The sequence below is a fragment of the Leucopleurus acutus genome, assembly GCF_964270905.1.
Source record: "Leucopleurus acutus genome assembly, chromosome: 20".
NCBI classification, from domain to species: Eukaryota; Metazoa; Chordata; class Mammalia; order Artiodactyla; family Delphinidae; genus Leucopleurus; species Leucopleurus acutus.
The window spans coordinates 53,582,265-53,600,042 of NC_139162.1; the positions used below are offsets into that span (position 1 = coordinate 53,582,265).

Sequence of the window (17,778 nt, forward strand, 5' to 3'; positions counted from 1 at the left end):
ATCTGTCAACCGCCGGCAAAGAAAGAACTATAATCCCATTTCAGGGATTGAAGCTTGCCATCTGCTCAGGGCTCAACTGTGCCTTTGGCGATGTTTCAGTAAACTAATAAGGAATGTGAAGACATTATCTCAAATTCTGGCGAGCTGCTGTGAAGCCATAAATTAAATGAAGCACGAGGCTGATGTTCTCACTATGAGACAGCAAGTTTCCTGTCTGGGTATTTGTCGCCTGAGCAATTCTTCTGGGAAGAGAATGAAAATTATTTTATGGATGGGGCTCTCTGTTCATCCCTTGTTGTATAAGACTAATACTTTTACATGTATAACTTGGTATTTAATATCAAGTATGTGGTTTTATTATCCACATTTTGTAACTGTACATTTCTTCCAGGTGTTCAATCCATCCCTGTCCAGAGAGTTTTAAAAATACAAATTCTAGTGTGAAAGCAAGCTATGGTTGTTAGAGAAAAATTTCAATGACAAAAAGTGAAAAAAAAACCAAGAAGAGGATGCTTGTGAGGCTTACAAGTGGGTGGGCGAGAGGGTGCCTCCCCGAGAACTTAGGGGGCTACAGTTTTATAATCAAAGGAAAAGTGGGGAGGGGGAGAAGGCCACCTCCTTCCTCATTCTTTTTTTTTTTTTTTGCGGTACGCGGGCCTCTCACTGCTGTGGCCTCTCCCGTTGCGGAGCACAGGCTCTGGACGCGCAGGCGCAGCGGCCATGGCTCACGGGCCCAGCCGCCCCGCGGCATGTGGGATCTTCCCGGACCGGGGCACGAACCCCGTCCCCCGCATCGGCAGGCGGACTCTCAACCACTGTGCCACCAGGGAAGCCCCCTTCCTCATTCCTGAGTAGACGTCATGCTTTCATCATCAGCTCCGCCTCCAGGTTGGGCAGGGGAGGTTTTTTGTCCCTACATGGTCAAGGCAGGACTGTAAAAATTATTTTAGGTCTCTGTACGATGAGTACCTTTCCATAAATTATTGTTTTTTATGTGTGCAGAGAGCATGCCCTAGGGGGTCATTAACCTACTGAGCTCACTGGGCAGGATGTGGGTCTCACGCCACCATTGTTTTATTGTTTGGGGCATGTCTCAAACTTCTGTCGCACGGTTTTGTTGCTAGGCAAGCCTGCTTGGTTTTGTGGTTAAGTAAACCTGCTTTCTTGAGTGATCATTAACTTACAGGGGTCTCCCATACTTTTTTCTTTACTTACAATACCCTAGTGAGATTAACTATTAATTACCTAATTTGTCCTTTACCCTGTCCCTATCACTGGGACACTTCATTTAAAGGGAGAAGAAAGAGGGATTCCCTGGTGGCGCAGTGGTTGGGAGTCCGCCTGCCGATGCAGGGGACACGGGTTCGTGCCCCGGTCCGGGAAGATCCCACATGCCGCGGAGCGGCTGGGCCCGTGAGCCATGGCCGCTGAGCCTGCGCGTCTGGAACCTGTGCTCCGCGGCGGGAGAGGCCACAACAGTGAGAGGCCCCGTACCGCAAAAAAAAAAAAAAAAAAAAAAAAAAAGGGAGGAGAAAGAAGAAAAGTCAGGTTAAGAGGAAAATACAATTAGTCGGGACAACGCCAGCAAGCCCAGCTGGGCAGAATTTTCAGGAGGCTTTTCCATCATCAGAAGCATACCCTAGAAAAGTGGGCAGTCGTGGCCATAAAGTAAACAATGGGGCAGATCTCAGGAAATGGAGTGAGGATCTGAAATGAACCTCCTCATTTATGGTAACACGGAAGCATTTCATGGTCATGGGAAGAATAGCCATTAGAAGGGAATATCACACAAAATAACATTGAGAGAACTCAGGTCTACGAATTCATGATTGCACAAGAAAACACATTTCAGACTCAGGGAGAATGGCGATGCTTGGGAAATGAAACGAACGAAAAGTCTGGGACGAATCCTAAGACTGGTAAGAGGGTCACCTTCCTTGAATAACATATTCTCACCCAGCTATTCTTCCATTCGTTCAACTCATCCGCCCATCTATACATCCATCCACTTATCCGTATTTCCATCCCTCCCACCACACCTGTATTTCCATATATCCATCCGTTCTTCTGTTCATCTCTACCAGGTAAGGTTCAATTACGAAAATGGAAATCACTCTAAGTATTTAAGACAAAAGAAATTTAATCAATAAAATTGGTTACAATTGGTAGAAGAGATGAAAAATTCAACACAGGACAATAAAGCAACCTTGAAACGAACAACAGCAGACCACCACCAGGACAAAGGGAAGGGGCAGCGTGACAGAGCCCAGGGATCTGGACACCCAGAAGAAGCTGGACCATGGCAGGTCTTCCCTTTTGGGAGCTGGAGGCTCAGAGGGGATGCAGCCGCTGCCAGAGAGGTTGCACAATGCAAAGAGAGGGGAAGAAAGAAATACCTTGGATTTTACATTTTCCTCCTTGATTTTAATCTCCAGCATTTGACTCAGTAACTGACCCTAGTTGGAAGCCAGCTAGTGAAGGTACCTGGAAAATGTAGCCTGCAGGGGTAAATCCCATCAGTACAGAGCAGTGTAGGTGAGGGACCGGGAAATGGTCTGAGAGCACACTAGCCGAGGACTAATCTGTCCATCCACCCATCCTCTCCCATAGGTCCAGTTCAGAAGACCAGACATGAAACGGGACAGAGGATATTTCTGGCTGAGAAAAGTTAGCAAGTATGACCTGATACACAGAGGTAAGCTGTGATGAGAGAGATGCCTGGGAGACAGAGACTCTGTCCCTCTGAGCTTCTGTGCCCTGCCTTTCACCATGTCCGGAGGAGAGAGAGTGGTTCAACCCACAATCCCAGCCATGCTCCTCTAGGACCCTCCAATTCTGTGGGAAACTGTAAGAGGAGGTTCTGGGCTAGGGCTGCAGAGACGGACAAGGCCACTCTCCCTTGGGATTTGGGGGCTCACGTGTTAGATCATCTGAGGAAGGGGCCACTCACCTAGATCCAGGTGAATCCATAGGTGAGTACGAAGCTGGTCCCCATGAGGGTCCCCTGAAGCAGGGTCAAACCCAGAGGCTACAAAACACCTTTCTCTACAGACTTAAGAGTCATCTGAGCGAGAAGAGAGAATGAAGTTGAAGAAAGAGAACTGTGGAGATAAAGGGCCTTGGATTTTCAAGGTATGGAAAATAACCCTAAAAGGCAAGAGGAAAGGAGTGTGCATGGAAGTGTGGAGGGCAGAGGGGAAGAGAGGAAACCTTGGCAAGATTATAGGTAAATATAAATCCCAATTAAATATAAACATAAATGTAATTGTGTTCGTGTGCATACGTGTATACATGATGATACATACACTGTCAACCTAAATAAATGTAGGAAGCAATGATCAAGCAGAAAGCATTTATTTGGGATCAAAGATTTGCAATTCAGGGCACACAGATTCAGGTAGCAACCCAAACAGCGCCCCACATGGGAGTAAAAGTCAGGGGTTTTTAAAGGCAAAAAAGGGAGATTAAACTACAAAGAATTTTTATTGGAGGGACTTCCCTGGTGGTGCAGTGGTTAAGAATCCGCCTGCCAATGCAGGGGACACGGCTTCCAGCCCTGGTCTGGGAGGATCCCACGTGCCGCGGGGGCGGCTGAGCTCGTGCGCCACAACTACTGAAGCCCACGTGCCTGGAGCCCATGCTCCGCAACAAGGAGGGGTCACCGCAATGAGGTCCCCGCACTGCAATGAAGAGTGGCCCCCACTCGCCGCAACTGGAGAAAGCCCATGCACAGCAATGAAGACCCAACGCAGCCAAAAATAATAAATAAATTAATTAATTATTTTTAAAAAAAGAATTTTCATTGGAGTTGGAGGCAGAGTCTAGTCTTAGATGAACATGGTTGAGTGCTAAGGCTATAACTAGAGGGTGGAAAAAGTTCGTTGCAGTGACAAGTCGCAGGTGTTCTTGCAGTGTTCTTGAAATATCTGTGGTTTGATCCAGTTCAAAAGTTCATGGTTCCACCTGGTGGGGACGTGCGTAAGGTCCACCCCTTAATGGCCTCCTGGATCCATTTTAAAAACCCTTGACGTAAATGACTCCATTTAATTTCACATTTCACAACATCATATATAGTCTCAGAGTTGGGAATGCCAGAGCGATAAGCAAAGGGTTATAAACTCATAAGCTTTAAAGCTTAAAGACGTAAATCCAACTATATAAAATGAGATTTGGATAGCAAATCCAAGCTAAAGGAAACCAGAAGACAATGACAAACGAGGAGGATATATTCATGGTCGTGTTATAGACTAATGACTGTATTTCCTAATATAAAAAGAACTTGTCCAGGGGCTTCCCTGGTGGCGCAGTGGTTGAGAATCTGCCTGCCAACGCAGGGGACACGGATTCGAGCCCTGGTCTGGGAAGATCCCACATGCCGCGGAGGAACTAGGCCTGTGAGCCACAACTACTGAGCCTGCGCGTTTGGAGGCTGTGCTCCGCAACAAGAGAGGCCGCGAGAGAGGCCCGCGCACCGTGATGAAGAGTGGCCCCCGCTCGCCGCAACTAGAGAAAGCCCTGGCACGGAAACGAAGACCCAACACAGCCAAAAATAAATAAATAAATAAATTAATTAATTAATTAAAAAAAAGAACTTGTCCAAATCCTTAAGAAAAGAAATATAGGCTAATAATGATGGAAACAGATATGAATAGTCACTTCATTGAATGGCTGAACAGATTAGAATGGAAAATATTAATCATCATGAAACCTATTTAAAAATGCTCACCTTCATGCCTAAAAAGAGAAATTCTAGTTAAAACTATGATGGGGTACGTTTTTCATTGTTAAGAATGGAGAGATCAGAATCAATGCTAATGCAACCTGCTGTTGAGGTTGCAGTGAAGCAGAGACTCTCATCACATTGCAGGAGACAGTGATGCAAATTGGCACAATTTCCTGGAGAGCCATTTGGCCATATCGATCAACACTAGTAATGCACGTGCCCTCTGAGGAATTCAAATTCATGCAGACATTTCAGCAGACAGGCATACCTTGGAGATAGTTCAGGTTCAGTTCCAGACCACCACAATAAAGCAAAATAAAGTGAGTCACACAATTGTTTTCTTTTTTGGTTTCCCAGTGCATATATAAAAGTTATGTTTACACTATATAATCTGGTAAGTGTGCAATAGCATTATGTCTAAAATAAAGAAAAAAGAAAAAACAACCCAATATACATACCTTAATTCAAAAATACTTCACTGCTAAAACATGCAAACCATCACTTGAGCCTCCAGAGAGTTGTCATCTTTTTGCAATACTAACATCAAAGACCACTATCACAGATCACCGTAAAAACTAAAATGAAAAAGTTTGAAATACTGCGAGAAATACCAAAATGTGACACAGAGACATGAATTGAGCAAATGTTGTTGGAAAAATGGTGCTGATAAACTTGGTCATCGCAGGGCTGCCACAAACCTTCGATGTGTTTTTTTTTTTAAAAAAAAAAAGGTGCAGTATCAGTGAAGCCCAATAAAGCGGACGCACAATAAAACGAGGAATGCCTGTATATAAAGAGAGAATACATCCTTAAGTGCTCTCCAAAAACCACATTACCATAACAAAGGACACTTTAATGGCTCTCAACACTAAGGAAATTTCGAAGTTTTTAGTTCTCTGTCAAGCTCAACACTTCTGGGCTCCCAACGTGTCTCCTCTCTGGGCAGAGTTGTGCGAGGGACGAAGGGGCTGGATACCTGGATTCTGAGAGTGGGGCTTTAAATCAGTACAGAGAAAGGGTATTTTTCAGAATATGCTATGCTGTTTTCTCCTAGACCTATATATACACAAGTATTTAATTGGTCCCTTTCCAACGCGGGACAACTCCAAGACTGTTTAGGAAGGTTGCCTAATGTTTTCCCTGCCTGTACGGAATGGAAGTTCTTTGAAGATGGCGGCCTCCTTATCATAATCCTTATGGGCGCGGCCATGTCGTCCTCCTGACACAGTCCCCGAAAGAAAATGAACCGCGGAGTACAGAGACGACGTGACACGCCATGATAACTATTAGCAGGCAGTGGCGTCAAAGGTTCTAGTGAGCATGCGCACAGTTCAAGTCCTGACCGGAATCCCAAACCGCAAGCGGCCCAGAGCGGCCATTTCGCTTCTGCCGTGAACCGCCTGCGGGATGCTGAGGTGATGTGGAGTATCAGCGATGCGTAATCTGTGGGGTCAATGAGGGGAGATCGGCTTGGCGTGAGTGATGTGGGCGTTTGGGGGCCGAGTGATGGGGGCCCGTGGGATGAGTGATGCCGGGTGTGAGGGGTGAGTGGTGGGGATCCACGGGGTGAGCGATGGGGTTCTTAGTGGCGGAGGCTATGGGGTAAGTGGGGTTTTCTAAGTTGAATTCTTGGCTCGCTGATTTTCACTCCTTCTTTGCCTAATTTCTGTATGTATGTAAGTACTTTTGTAACTTGAATTCCAAGTGTTTTTTTTTTTTTTCCAAGTGTCCTTTAATGCAGATTTTATATTGTTGGGCTGGGAATCTTCCTCATAGGAGGACAGTGAACGTGCGTCTCAAGAGGGCCTTGGTATGGTACCGGGAGCCCTTTGGGGAAGTGATCCACAGCTTGGGGGGCTGTAGGAGGCAGTGGTTGATTGGGAGCAGGGGCTTCAGGGATCGGAGGGCTTTGAAGCTCACATTGTAACACACGCAAGGGGGACAGTGATTGAGGGAGGATCTATGAAATAGTAAAGTGGGGTGCTAAGGGTGGCATATGGGAACCAGTGGATGGGAGACCTAGGGGGCCAGTGATGGAGGTTTGCAAGGGTGCCTGCATTGCTTTCTGGGCAGTGGGTGTTGGGGTCCTTTGTGAATGGTTGAGTAGGTCCGTGTTGGTCTCCTCGGGTCCCTGTGGACATGGTAAGGGTCAGTGACTGGCTGTTGAGCAGATCAATGATAGTTTCCTACTGGGGTGCGTTATTTGGAACCCTAGGTTGGCGGTTATTTGGGGGGTCCTGTGGAAATCACACTCCCTTTGGAAACACTTATTGGCAGTCAGGGCGGTAATGATTTCAGAAGCCTGGCCGTGGGGTGACTGGGAGGCATTTCATGACCTTCTTTGGTCCACTCATTGTGGACTTCTAGAGGTCAGTGTGGTCAACGACTATATCTTGGTTGGGGCGGGGAGGGAGAAATGGAGAGGCAAGAAATGGTAAGTGATTGGGAGTCCTGGTGCATGTCTGCAGGTTTTCCAGGTGAAGGTGGAGTTCCATATATTGAATTTGAGGGGTTTTTTGGTCAGAAAATGCTGAGCTGTCTATATTATGGATGGGCACTGAAAAGGCCAGAGTGTCGGATTAGGCACTCCAGGTATAGACAGCTTGAAGCCTCAGCTCTCTGAAGGCAACAGGAAAATGTAAATGGAATTTCTGGAAATTGACCACGTAGAGGACCACACGGGATAGTGGCGATTGTGTGCCCTTTAAAGGGAGGCGGACCTGGGACTCATTCCCTGTTCCTTCTGTAAGGTCGGATCTTAACAAACAGCACCGCGAAACAGAGGAAAGCTTCAAGTGAGCTTTATTAGGGAGCGCTCCCGGGCGAGGGTTGGACAAGATTTTATAGGGGAAGAAGGGAAAGGGGTGTGGTGAATCTGGGAGGGCGCAGGGTATTCCTTATTTGGTGGTCTTTTCGGGTATCCTGGGGGACCGTTAGTCCCGCCCCTCGAAAGGCGGGAAGGCTGGGCTGGGTTCAAAGTCCCCAGGTCAGTTCCTGGAACTGGGTGGTCCGGAGAATTTCGGTCTGATGCAACCTGTGAATCTGATTGTGTTCCCCTGCCTCGGGCCAGCTGGCCTTACACTTTCCTTTGCACACTGAGTGACCTTAAGGCAAATTATGTAACAGCACTGTTTCCTCATCCACAAAATGGGTATAATAGTGATCATGATATTTAGCTGACAGGGTTGCATGAAAATTAAACACGGTACCTGATACCTGACTCTGCAACTTGCTGATTTTTTTTTTCAGTGTTTCCCATATGCCAGGCAGGTGCTGAGGGCTTGACAAACCTCATCTCACGGAAGCTCCCCGATGCCTATGATAAACACCTTCCTTCTCATTTTGGAAACTGCAACTTAAGTACTGTCTTCGTCTTCTCACGGTTAAAAGGTGTCAGAGCTGCAACGAAAGCTTCCTTAAGTTCAGCCCAAACCTCTTCATCTTTTCTCATTTTTTACCCCAGTAGCTAGACTTTTCTGAGTTTTGTCTACCCTCATCTTGAACACAGTGACTTTCACCTAATGGCCTTCAGAAATTCATGTGGAGTGAATATTAGATGAGAACTATGTGGTCGTTGCCTTTCCAGGATTTCTGGTGTCCCCGCAGAGCCCCTGGGTCAGGCCACGTCACTGAGGCTGCAGGATCTCCCTTCACAGCTCCAGCCTGACTCTTCCCAGCAGCTTTGATTGGAGCCTCCTGATGCCCACCCAGCTCCAGGCTCCTGGAAAGAGTGGAACTGTCAGCAAAAGAGACCAAGAATTGAAGCCCAGAAAGGACATGCTTGCTGATGTGAATTTACCGCAGAGGCCCCAGGTCTTGGGTTCAGAAGAGCGGGACGGATCACGTGAGGTAAGCAGGAGCCCCACGGGGACAGTTCTCCAGAACCTGAGGGCAGACACAGGAAGCAGCATATTGGACTCCCTGTGTCTGAGACAATCTGGATTCTCCTGTGTAGAGCAGAGCACACGTGGCCGATGTTTCCTTATCCATGGGCACTGTGTGTCACAGAGGAAACTGAACTGGCTGATGAAGGAGGATGTGTAGTAGAAGAGGGCTGTCCCTGGGGCAAAGGAAGAAGAAAAAGTACATCCAGCCACAGGCGGGGAAATGCTGATTCCTTCCTTCTCAGCACAGGCGAAGATCCTGCACCTTCCATCCACTGCTGGGTCTTCACTGTCTCAGCTGGTCCCCACCTGACTCCTCACCGGAGACTGGCTGGTTTCCCCTTTATCCTCGTAGTTTATAGTCATTGGATACTAGAGCAAGAACTGGCTTTTAAGGACCCTGTTGTTTTTCCTACTTTATTAGATGAATAAAAGTGCCAGAGAATAATGTTTCCAAATTGCCCACAGATATTAATATTTGATATTTTGGAATGAGAAAGCAGGGTTCTTCGGTTATACTCAAGATTTCCTGAAATTCCAAGTTATTCTGTGTATTTCATGACACTTTATTTGCATGTTTTTAAAACAGTAATGACCCACTCCGAAGACCTCATTTTAACTTTGTTACCTCTTTAAATACCTTGTTTGTCCAAATACAGGCACAATTCTGAGGTCCCGGGGGTGAGGACTTAAGCATATGAATTTCGGGTGGGGACACACAATTCAGTCCACAGCAGTGACACTGTTGTAGAAACATGTCTTTCATTTCGTACTAAAGTTGGCTGAACTGTTGAGCGCATTTTCAAAAGCACGTTCAGCTGCGTGTTAAGATGCGTGGTACTTACTAGCCTTGTTCCTTTTTTAACATTGAAAGTACTTTGTTTGCTCGCCCTGATTCTGCTTTTGCTCGCTGAGGTTTTCGAGCGGTTTCTCCGTTCACGCTAGAATGTTCTCCAACAACATTCACATCATCTTGGCTTTGCAGCCTTCCCTCTACTCTGGCCAATACTGTGTTGTTAGGTTTTTTTTGGGTTCTTGTTTTTGTTTTTCTTTTTAAATAACTGCTAATTTAATCCAAAGAGATATGTCATTGTTGCTTTAATTTGTTTTTTTTTTACAAGCAGGATAATTTTTTTCCCCGAAGTTTTATTGGTCAATGATTTTTCTTTTGTGATTTACTTTTCTTGTCCTCTGACAATTTACATTTTAGTCTGTCTTAGCCTCTGGACTTTCAAAGATGTAGTATATATTAATAACCCATTTTTCTTTGCATATCTGTGTACATTTCTTTTACCACTGTTGCCCTTGGAAGTCGTTTTTGGTTTTAGGTGCACATGGTTTTGCTGGGCTTGTGAATAAAACAGCTGTCACCACTGTCTTTTCTTCTGAAATCCACCTCCTTAGAGGCAATCAGTTTTTACCTTTTTAACTAAATGTTTTGGTACTTACTTCCTAATCCTTTAATGACACCCTAATATAGCTCCGTCTCAGATTCCCAGGTTTATGTTTGGCCCTCTGTCATATACTCGCACCTGCAGCACTCACATGCATGCTTTTCATGCTTACTTTCCCAAGAGGTGGGTTAAATTTTGATTAGCTCAGTATTCCCTGAAATCACTTCTCCTGTGTGTCTCTCTCTACATAGAACACCACTTCTGACACTTATGGTCACCCAATGTGCAGGGATTTTTCCCACCCCAAGCAATTCTCTGTGACACCAGCTGGGTGTCCTACAATTCAGTTCAATTCTGATACTGTCTACCTGGAGACAGTGTCAGATCCCATACGTTGTTAAGGGCTCAGTTCTTCAAGACTCCCCCCACCCCCTTTCAAATGCCAATGGCACGTCCACCTGTGCTTCTGACCTATCGGCTATAAGTCAGAGGTTCTCACAACTCCCTCCTTGGGTTCAATTAATTTACTAGGGCGGCTCACACAACTCAGGAAACGAGTTTACTCGCTAGATAACCAGTTTGTTACAAAGGATAACTAAAGGACACAAATCAACAGCCAGGCAAAGAGATATATAGGACGAGGTCTGGAACAAAGGAGCCAGTTTGTCACGCGGCCCAGCAGTGAGGCCAGGTAAGAATCATGGGATTAGAGATGTGTGCAGTGTGGCCAATATTCAATTAATAAGTCACTCAGTTTATTGCACACAATTAGCACACAACACAGGTTAGTCAAAATAGGGAGAAAAGGGGTGGGGAGTAAGGAGTCACTTGGCCCAGTGCTCTCATTATAAGGAGTCTGTCAGTAGGATGTAATGGTTACACCCCAGGGGATCTTGTCTCGCTCAGCTGCTCCTTCTGTTCCAGTAAAGTCGTTCCTTATCTACCCTTAGTTTATCACTCTGAGACGCTCCCAGCCCTATACCAGACATTTGACAACAACTAATGCGGAAGTTCGCATTGGCCACTGTGACTCCATTTTGCACTACTTAACATAGCTTAAGTCCTATGAATTTCACACAGAGGAGTAGGAATCATAAAAGAAGTCACATCACTGGAAAGCCATATATATCATGGCGAAAAAAATCATTAAAAACACATCCTTGGGGCTTCCCTGGTGGCACAGTGGTTGAGAGTCCGCCTGCCGATGCAGGGGACACGGGTTCGTGCCCCAATCTGGGAGGATCCCATGTGCCGTGGAGCGGCTGGGCCCGTGAGCCATGGCCGCTGGGCCTGCACGTCCGGAGCCTGTGCTCCGCAACGGGAGAGGCCACAACGGTGAGAGGCCCGCGTACCGCAAAAACAACACACCCTTGTATGTAAGTGCCTGTTCACCAATGATGACTAATTCTCATTGAGCTTGGGTATGTTGTTACAGGGCTCCGTATCATTTGAGGACGTGACCATAGACTTCAGCAGGGAGGAGTGGCAGCAACTGGACCCTGCCCAGAGACGCCTGTACCAGGATGTGATGCTGGAGATCTACAGCCACCTCTTCTCCATGGGTGAGCACATCTGACCTGGGACTCTTGGACGGGCCTCCTTGAGGAGATGTCTTTCCTTCTTGTGGCGTGCAATGGGACATCTGAAGAATGTAGTCGGTTTGCCCTTGGCTTGTCCTCAACTGTTCATTCCTCTTGGGCATCTTTGAGTGTTCCTTTGTTCCTAGTGAAAGGTGTTGAGTTTTCTGATGTGCCAATAGAGCTTCACTGAATGGCCTCTGCAGCCCAAGACCGCGTCCGAATGCAATATCCTTTCTTATTCACAGGGTATCACATGCCCAACCCAGAGATCATTTTCAGGATGGAAAAGAGAAAGGAGCAATGGATGAGGGAGGCTGAACTCCCACGTCAGGGGTATCACGGTGAGTGACTATCAGGTCGAGAAGATCTGAGGGGCCGTTATTCAACCCACCACACTTATCCATTCCCCCAGTGGTGGACACAGGTTACCTCCTCCTCCTAGTTTCTAAGGCTAATGCTGCCAAACATTATTTTGTAAATGTCCCGTAGGGGCAACATAAGCATTTCTGAGGTGAAGAGTCAGGAGTGGGGTTGCCTGATCACTGGATATGCCTACACTGAATTTAGCTAAGTAAACCATGGGGCTCTTCAGGGGGGCTTCACCATCCACACTGTCATGTGGGAATGCATAAGGATTTGCATCTGTACGTCTTGCTTGCCAACATTTAATATTTACCAGATTTCTCATTTATGGCCTATGTTATGATAGAGCTGTTTCATGGTTTAATTTCATTTTTCTAATAACAGAGCGTCTCATCATTATGTTACCTGACAGGATATTCCATCTGTATGTTGCTTTTTTGTCATCTTGTTTTATCCCTTTGTGGAGTTTCCTGAAAGCCTTTTTTATTCCTTTTCATTTGCCCCCTGAATTCATCAATTTTTTTCCTGTGCTGGATCTTTCTTCTTTACCCCTAACTGCGATGCCTCCAGCTTGGGCCTCTGTACTTCCCTCTGGTCATCATAGAGGAATTACTTTAAATTCCTTAAATTTAAAGGAATTACTTTAGATTCCTTAAATCCCTTTAAAGGGCCCTTCTATTCTCAACACTTAGGCCTACAAATTTTTTTCTGATGATCCCTTTATCAACCCCTCCAGGCCCCATGCCTAAACTGTGTTCTCTTATTTAGCTACATGGTGGACAGTTCCCATGGGATGACTCACTTCCTTATTTTGGGGAGCTCAGAAACTGGAATCATTACACAAATCAGAAATTCTTCTCGCCTTATACATTTTTTTCAGATTCTTCTGTTTCTTGGCTCTTCCATCCCAGTCTTCTCATTTTCTTATTTTAGAAATTCTATCACTTTTTTCTCGCCACGCCACTCGGCTTGTGGGGTCTTAGTTGCCTGACCAGGGATCGAACCCACACCCTCGGCAGTGAAAGTGCAGAGTCCTAACCACTGGACCGCCAGGGAATTTCCCCCATTTTTTCTTTTTTTTTTAAAGGTATTTTAAAATTTTTGTTTATTTTATTTATTTTTGGCTGCAGTGGGTCTTTGTTGCCGTGTGCGGGCTTTCTCTAGTTGCGGTGAGCAGGGGCTACTCTTCGTTGCGGTGGCTTCTCCTGTTGTAGAGCATGGGCTCTAGGCACCCGAGCTTCAGGAGTTGTGGCTTGTGGGCTCTGGAGTGCAGGCTCAGTAGTTGTGGCGCATGGGCTTAGTTGTTCCACGGCATGTGGCATCTTCCTGGATCAGGGCTCGAACCCATGTCCCCTGCATTGACAGGTGGATTCTTAACCACTGCACCACCAGGGAAGCCCCATTTTTTTCTTTCTGAAAGTACAATTTAATTGACCCTTTGCGTTAATTCCACGGGTATCACCTAAACCAGCTCCCTATTTTCTCATGCTTGGGTTATTTTGTTCCTAATGGGATTTGTGGATTCCCGGTCATCATGAGTTCGGTCAAGATGCCATTGACAGATTTTATTACCCCAAAGATTGGTATTTTGTTTCTTTTTTCTCAGATTTTAATAAAATACATATATATATATATATATATATATATATATACACACACACACATACACACTAAAGTGATTATAAAGAGCATTCTCATTTTTTAAAAATAGTGATAGAGGACTGAGGTTTGGGGACAGGACAAGGGTCTGGGATACAGTTTATCCTATCCAAGTGATGGAAAGAGAAAAGAAACAAGACGTGATGGTCTTATCATACTCAGTATTTATCTCTGGTAGGATAAAGTAATAGTAAAATTTAGCCACTTTTTTTTTTTTTTTTTAAAGAATCTGTTATGTTCTTACTAACAAATAGGATGATCAGTGACTCCCATTCTTAGGGAAAAATGGCATATTAAGTAGCATAAAGCTGAAAGTGATAACAAAGAGACCAAGGACCAGTATAATTTCCAGAATAATTTCCCTCCTATAAAACACTTCTAAAAGGCAGGTCAGCAGGAAGCTTTACGTTTTGTATTCATTCGGGTGTTGAAGTTTTTCTCTTGTCATTGCAGTACCATCTTTTATGATGTCACTCTGTGGGACTGAATGCACTGCACCCAAAGCCAGGTTCTACTAGGCAGAAAAGGGGTGGAGGGTATTGAGAAGCTGTGATATATTACCCTGGCCAGAAGTGGTGCATAATGTTGTATGCACATTCCAGCAGCAAAAACAGTGTCTGTCACACCTCATTGCAAGAGAAATTGTGAGCTGTTATGTGGCTTGGCTGCCCTGTACCTGGCCACAGTTAACCTCTGTGGAAGAAGGGGGAAACAGATTCTAGGGGACAGCTTGCTTGTCCAGTCTTCCGGTGTCCCCTTCTTAGGATATACATATTCCTAAGTTCAAGAAAACAAACTTCAGTTTCATGGAGAGTTGCAAGTTTGGGTATAGGTATTCTTTCAGTGCTTGGCTATGTTAGGATTTATATCTAGGGCTGATGGATTTTGTATTGTTTCTTACGAGTGGGAGGAAGCTGGGAGATTAGTTACAATGTAGATCTGAAAGCTAATGAAGACCTATACAGATGGTCCCTGACTTATGATGGATTGACTTATGAATTTCTCAATAATGTTGCAAAAGCCATCCATGTTCAGTAGAAACCATACTCTGAAGTGTGAATTTTGATCTTTTCCCAGGATAGTGACGTGCAGTACCTTACTCTTGTGAGGCTGCGCAGCAGCTCCCAGTCAGCCATGTGATCACGAGGGGAAACAACCAGTACACTTGCAACCTTTCTGTACCCAGATAACCACTCTGTTTTTAACTTTCAGTATAGTATTCAAGAAATTGCATGAGATATTCAACACTTTATTATAAAACAGGCCTTGTGTTAGATGGTTTTGCCCAACTGTAGACTAACGTTTAAGTGTTCTGACCACATTTAAAGTAGGCTGGGCTAAGCTACGATGTTCAGTAGGTTAGGTGTATTCAATGCATTTTCAACTGATGATATTTTCAACTTACGATGGGTTTATCAGGACACAACCCCATTGTAAGTCGAAGAGGCTCTGTACTCTGAGCCCCCTCCTTCAACCTTGGGCTATCCACAGATGCTGCCCTATGACACACTTGCCTCTTTTATCCTGTAGTCATCCCACTAGGTCTGGGTATCAAGACTGCCTACATGAGTGGAGCCAGTTTGCCCTTGTTCAAATCTAACTTTCCCCAAGGCTGAGCAAAGTGTTTTTGGCTAATTACTTAACCATTGTGTGTTTCCTTTTCTTCATGTGGAAAACCAGGATAATAAGTAGTTAGCTCCTGGGGTTGTGAGGATTAAATGAGCTTATGCGTATATCACGAAGAACACTGCCTGGCGAATGCTAAGTGCTATACAGATAAGTGCTTGACATACAATAAGGGCTGTGCAACTGTTTTCTCTCATAATCACCATCAGCACCACCACTGGTATCTGACTCAGCAGTTTCCCTGTGCACAATCTCAATCAGCTCCATGTGACTTTTCCTCTATCCTTTGCTAACTGTTCACTGTATCTATTTCATCTTTTTCTCCTTCTAGAAGGGGAGTCTGGGCTTGAAACCCTACAATGGGAAATTTCTGAAACAGCTTCATTTCACAATGAGATGTTGGATGAAGTCACAAGAGATGGCTCATGGTGTTCCATTTTAGAAAAGCTGTGGGAAGAAGCTGACCAAACAAAGAGAGATCAGAAAAATCAAAGTAAACCTTCACATCAGGGGGCTTTCCTCAACAAGAAAAAATTGAACACAGAGAGGGACTGTAACTATAAGGACCCTGGAAAAATCATCCGTGCGAGGCCCCACCTTGTTTCTTCACAAAAGAGACCTCGTAAACGTTGCTCTCGTGCAAAAAGGTTGAAACCTAACCTAGAAGTAAATCATCAAAATCAAAGCAACACTACAGAACACCTTGATGAGATGGTTGAATCTGGTCAGCTATTCACCCATAGCTCTTCCAGTGCCAGCTGCAAAAATACTCATACAGGAGAGAACTTCTGTGAAGGTAATTCATGTACAAAAGGCTTCGGCCATAAACAGTCATTCACACAACATCAAGTTCACACTCAGGAAAAACCAGATAAGTGCACTGAGTGTGGGAGGGACTTTACCCAGAAGTCACACCTCCTTGAACAACAGAGATTCCATAGTGTAGAAAACCTCCAGGAATGTGGTAAATGTGGGAGAGCCTTCACCCCACAACCAAAACTCGGTGTATATGTGACAGATCATACAGGTAACATACCGTATATATGTAAGGAATGTGGAAAAGTCTTTGTTCAGAGGCCAGAACTGGTTACACACCAGAAAACTCACACTAGAAAGAAGCCCCATAAATGCCATGAATGTGGAAAAGCCTTTTTCCAGATGTTATCTCTCTTCAGACATCAGAAAACTCATACTAGAGAAAAACTCTATGAATGCAGTGAATGTGGGAAGGGCTTCTCCCAGAATTCAACCCTCAGTATACATCAGAAAATTCATACCGGCGAGCGACAGTACGTATGCAGTGAATGTGGGAAGGCCTTCACCCAAAAGTCAACACTCAGCTTGCACCAGAGGATCCATTCAGGGGATAAGTCTTATGTGTGTATTGAATGTGGCCAGGCCTTTATCCAGAAGGCACACCTGATTGTACATCAGAGAAGTCACACGGGAGAGAAACCTTATCAGTGCCACAACTGTGGAAAATCCTTCATTTCCAAGTCACAACTTGATATACATCATCGAATCCATACTGGGGAGAAACCTTATGAATGTAGTGACTGTGGGAAAACCTTCACCCAAAAGTCACACCTCAACATACACCAGAAAATTCACACTGGAGAAAGACACCACGTGTGCAGTGAATGTGGGAAGGCCTTCAACCAGAAGTCAATACTCAGCATGCATCAGCGAATTCACACCGGAGAGAAGCCTTACAAATGCAGTGACTGTGGGAAAGCCTTTACTTCCAAGTCACAATTCAGAGAGCATCAGCGGATCCACACTGGAGAGAAACCCTATGTATGCACTGCATGTGGGAAGGCTTTCAATGGTAGGTCAAATTTCCATAAACATCAGATGACTCACAGTAGAGAGAGAACTTTTGCCTGTTACAAGTGTGGACACACCTTCACCCAGAAATCAGAGCTGAGTACACATCAGAGAACTCATATAGGAGAGAAACCTTACGAATGCTGTGACTGTGGGAAGTCCTTCAGTAGGAAACCACAACTCAAAGTGCATCAACGAATCCACACGGGAGAGAGACCTTACATGTGTTCCAAGTGTGGGAAGAGCTTCAACAACAGATCAAATTTTAATAAACACCAAACAACTCATACCAGAGACAAATCTTCAGTTCCTAATATGCATATACATAAATGAAATAAACTCTGAATTTCTTGAAGAAAAAAATCTTATGAGTCAGATTTAGTCACATATTATAGAATTCATGCTTCAGAAAAACTCTAGGGATGCACTGCATGTCACCAAGTTACACATTTTATGTGAAGGAAATTACTCAGGAAAGAACTTTTAAGAATGAGTGGAAATGTCCATATTTGTACTAGCCTCATTAAAAGTTATAAAATTCACTTGGGGAAGAAACCCTGACTTATGCATTGAGAAGTTTCTGTAGAGTATGGTGTAAGACAGAATCTTTAGGTCAGCATATTTATTTATATACACACATACACATACCCTCAATTCTGTAGTGTCTGCTATAGAATTCACTGCAGAACAGGAGGTGTCAATAGATTATATATTTTTTAAAA

The 17,778-nt window shown here is 44.8% G+C and overlaps 1 protein-coding gene across 3 annotated transcripts; it reads left to right on the plus strand.

Annotated features, from left to right (window-relative positions):
- The first annotated feature begins 6,101 nt into the window (after positions 1–6,101).
- On the plus strand, positions 6,102–17,550 carry ZNF175 (zinc finger protein 175). Of its 3 annotated transcripts, none has more exons than XM_082863475.1 (5): positions 6,102–6,138; positions 8,310–8,572; positions 11,437–11,563; positions 11,827–11,922; positions 15,561–17,550. In XM_082863475.1, exons 2-5 carry the CDS (start codon positions 8,423–8,425, stop codon positions 17,387–17,389), a joined length of 2,202 nt encoding a protein of 733 aa, XP_082719601.1. In that variant the 5' UTR covers positions 6,102–6,138; positions 8,310–8,422; the 3' UTR covers positions 17,390–17,550. The 3 variants fall into 3 exon arrangements, with proteins under 3 accessions (XP_082719601.1, XP_082719602.1, XP_082719600.1); XM_082863476.1 differs by lacking the exon at positions 6,102–6,138 and adding an exon at positions 6,153–6,198 and having other exon boundaries at positions 8,330–8,572; XM_082863474.1 differs by lacking the exon at positions 6,102–6,138 and having other exon boundaries at positions 7,632–8,572.
- The last annotated feature ends 228 nt before the right edge of the window (positions 17,551–17,778 follow it).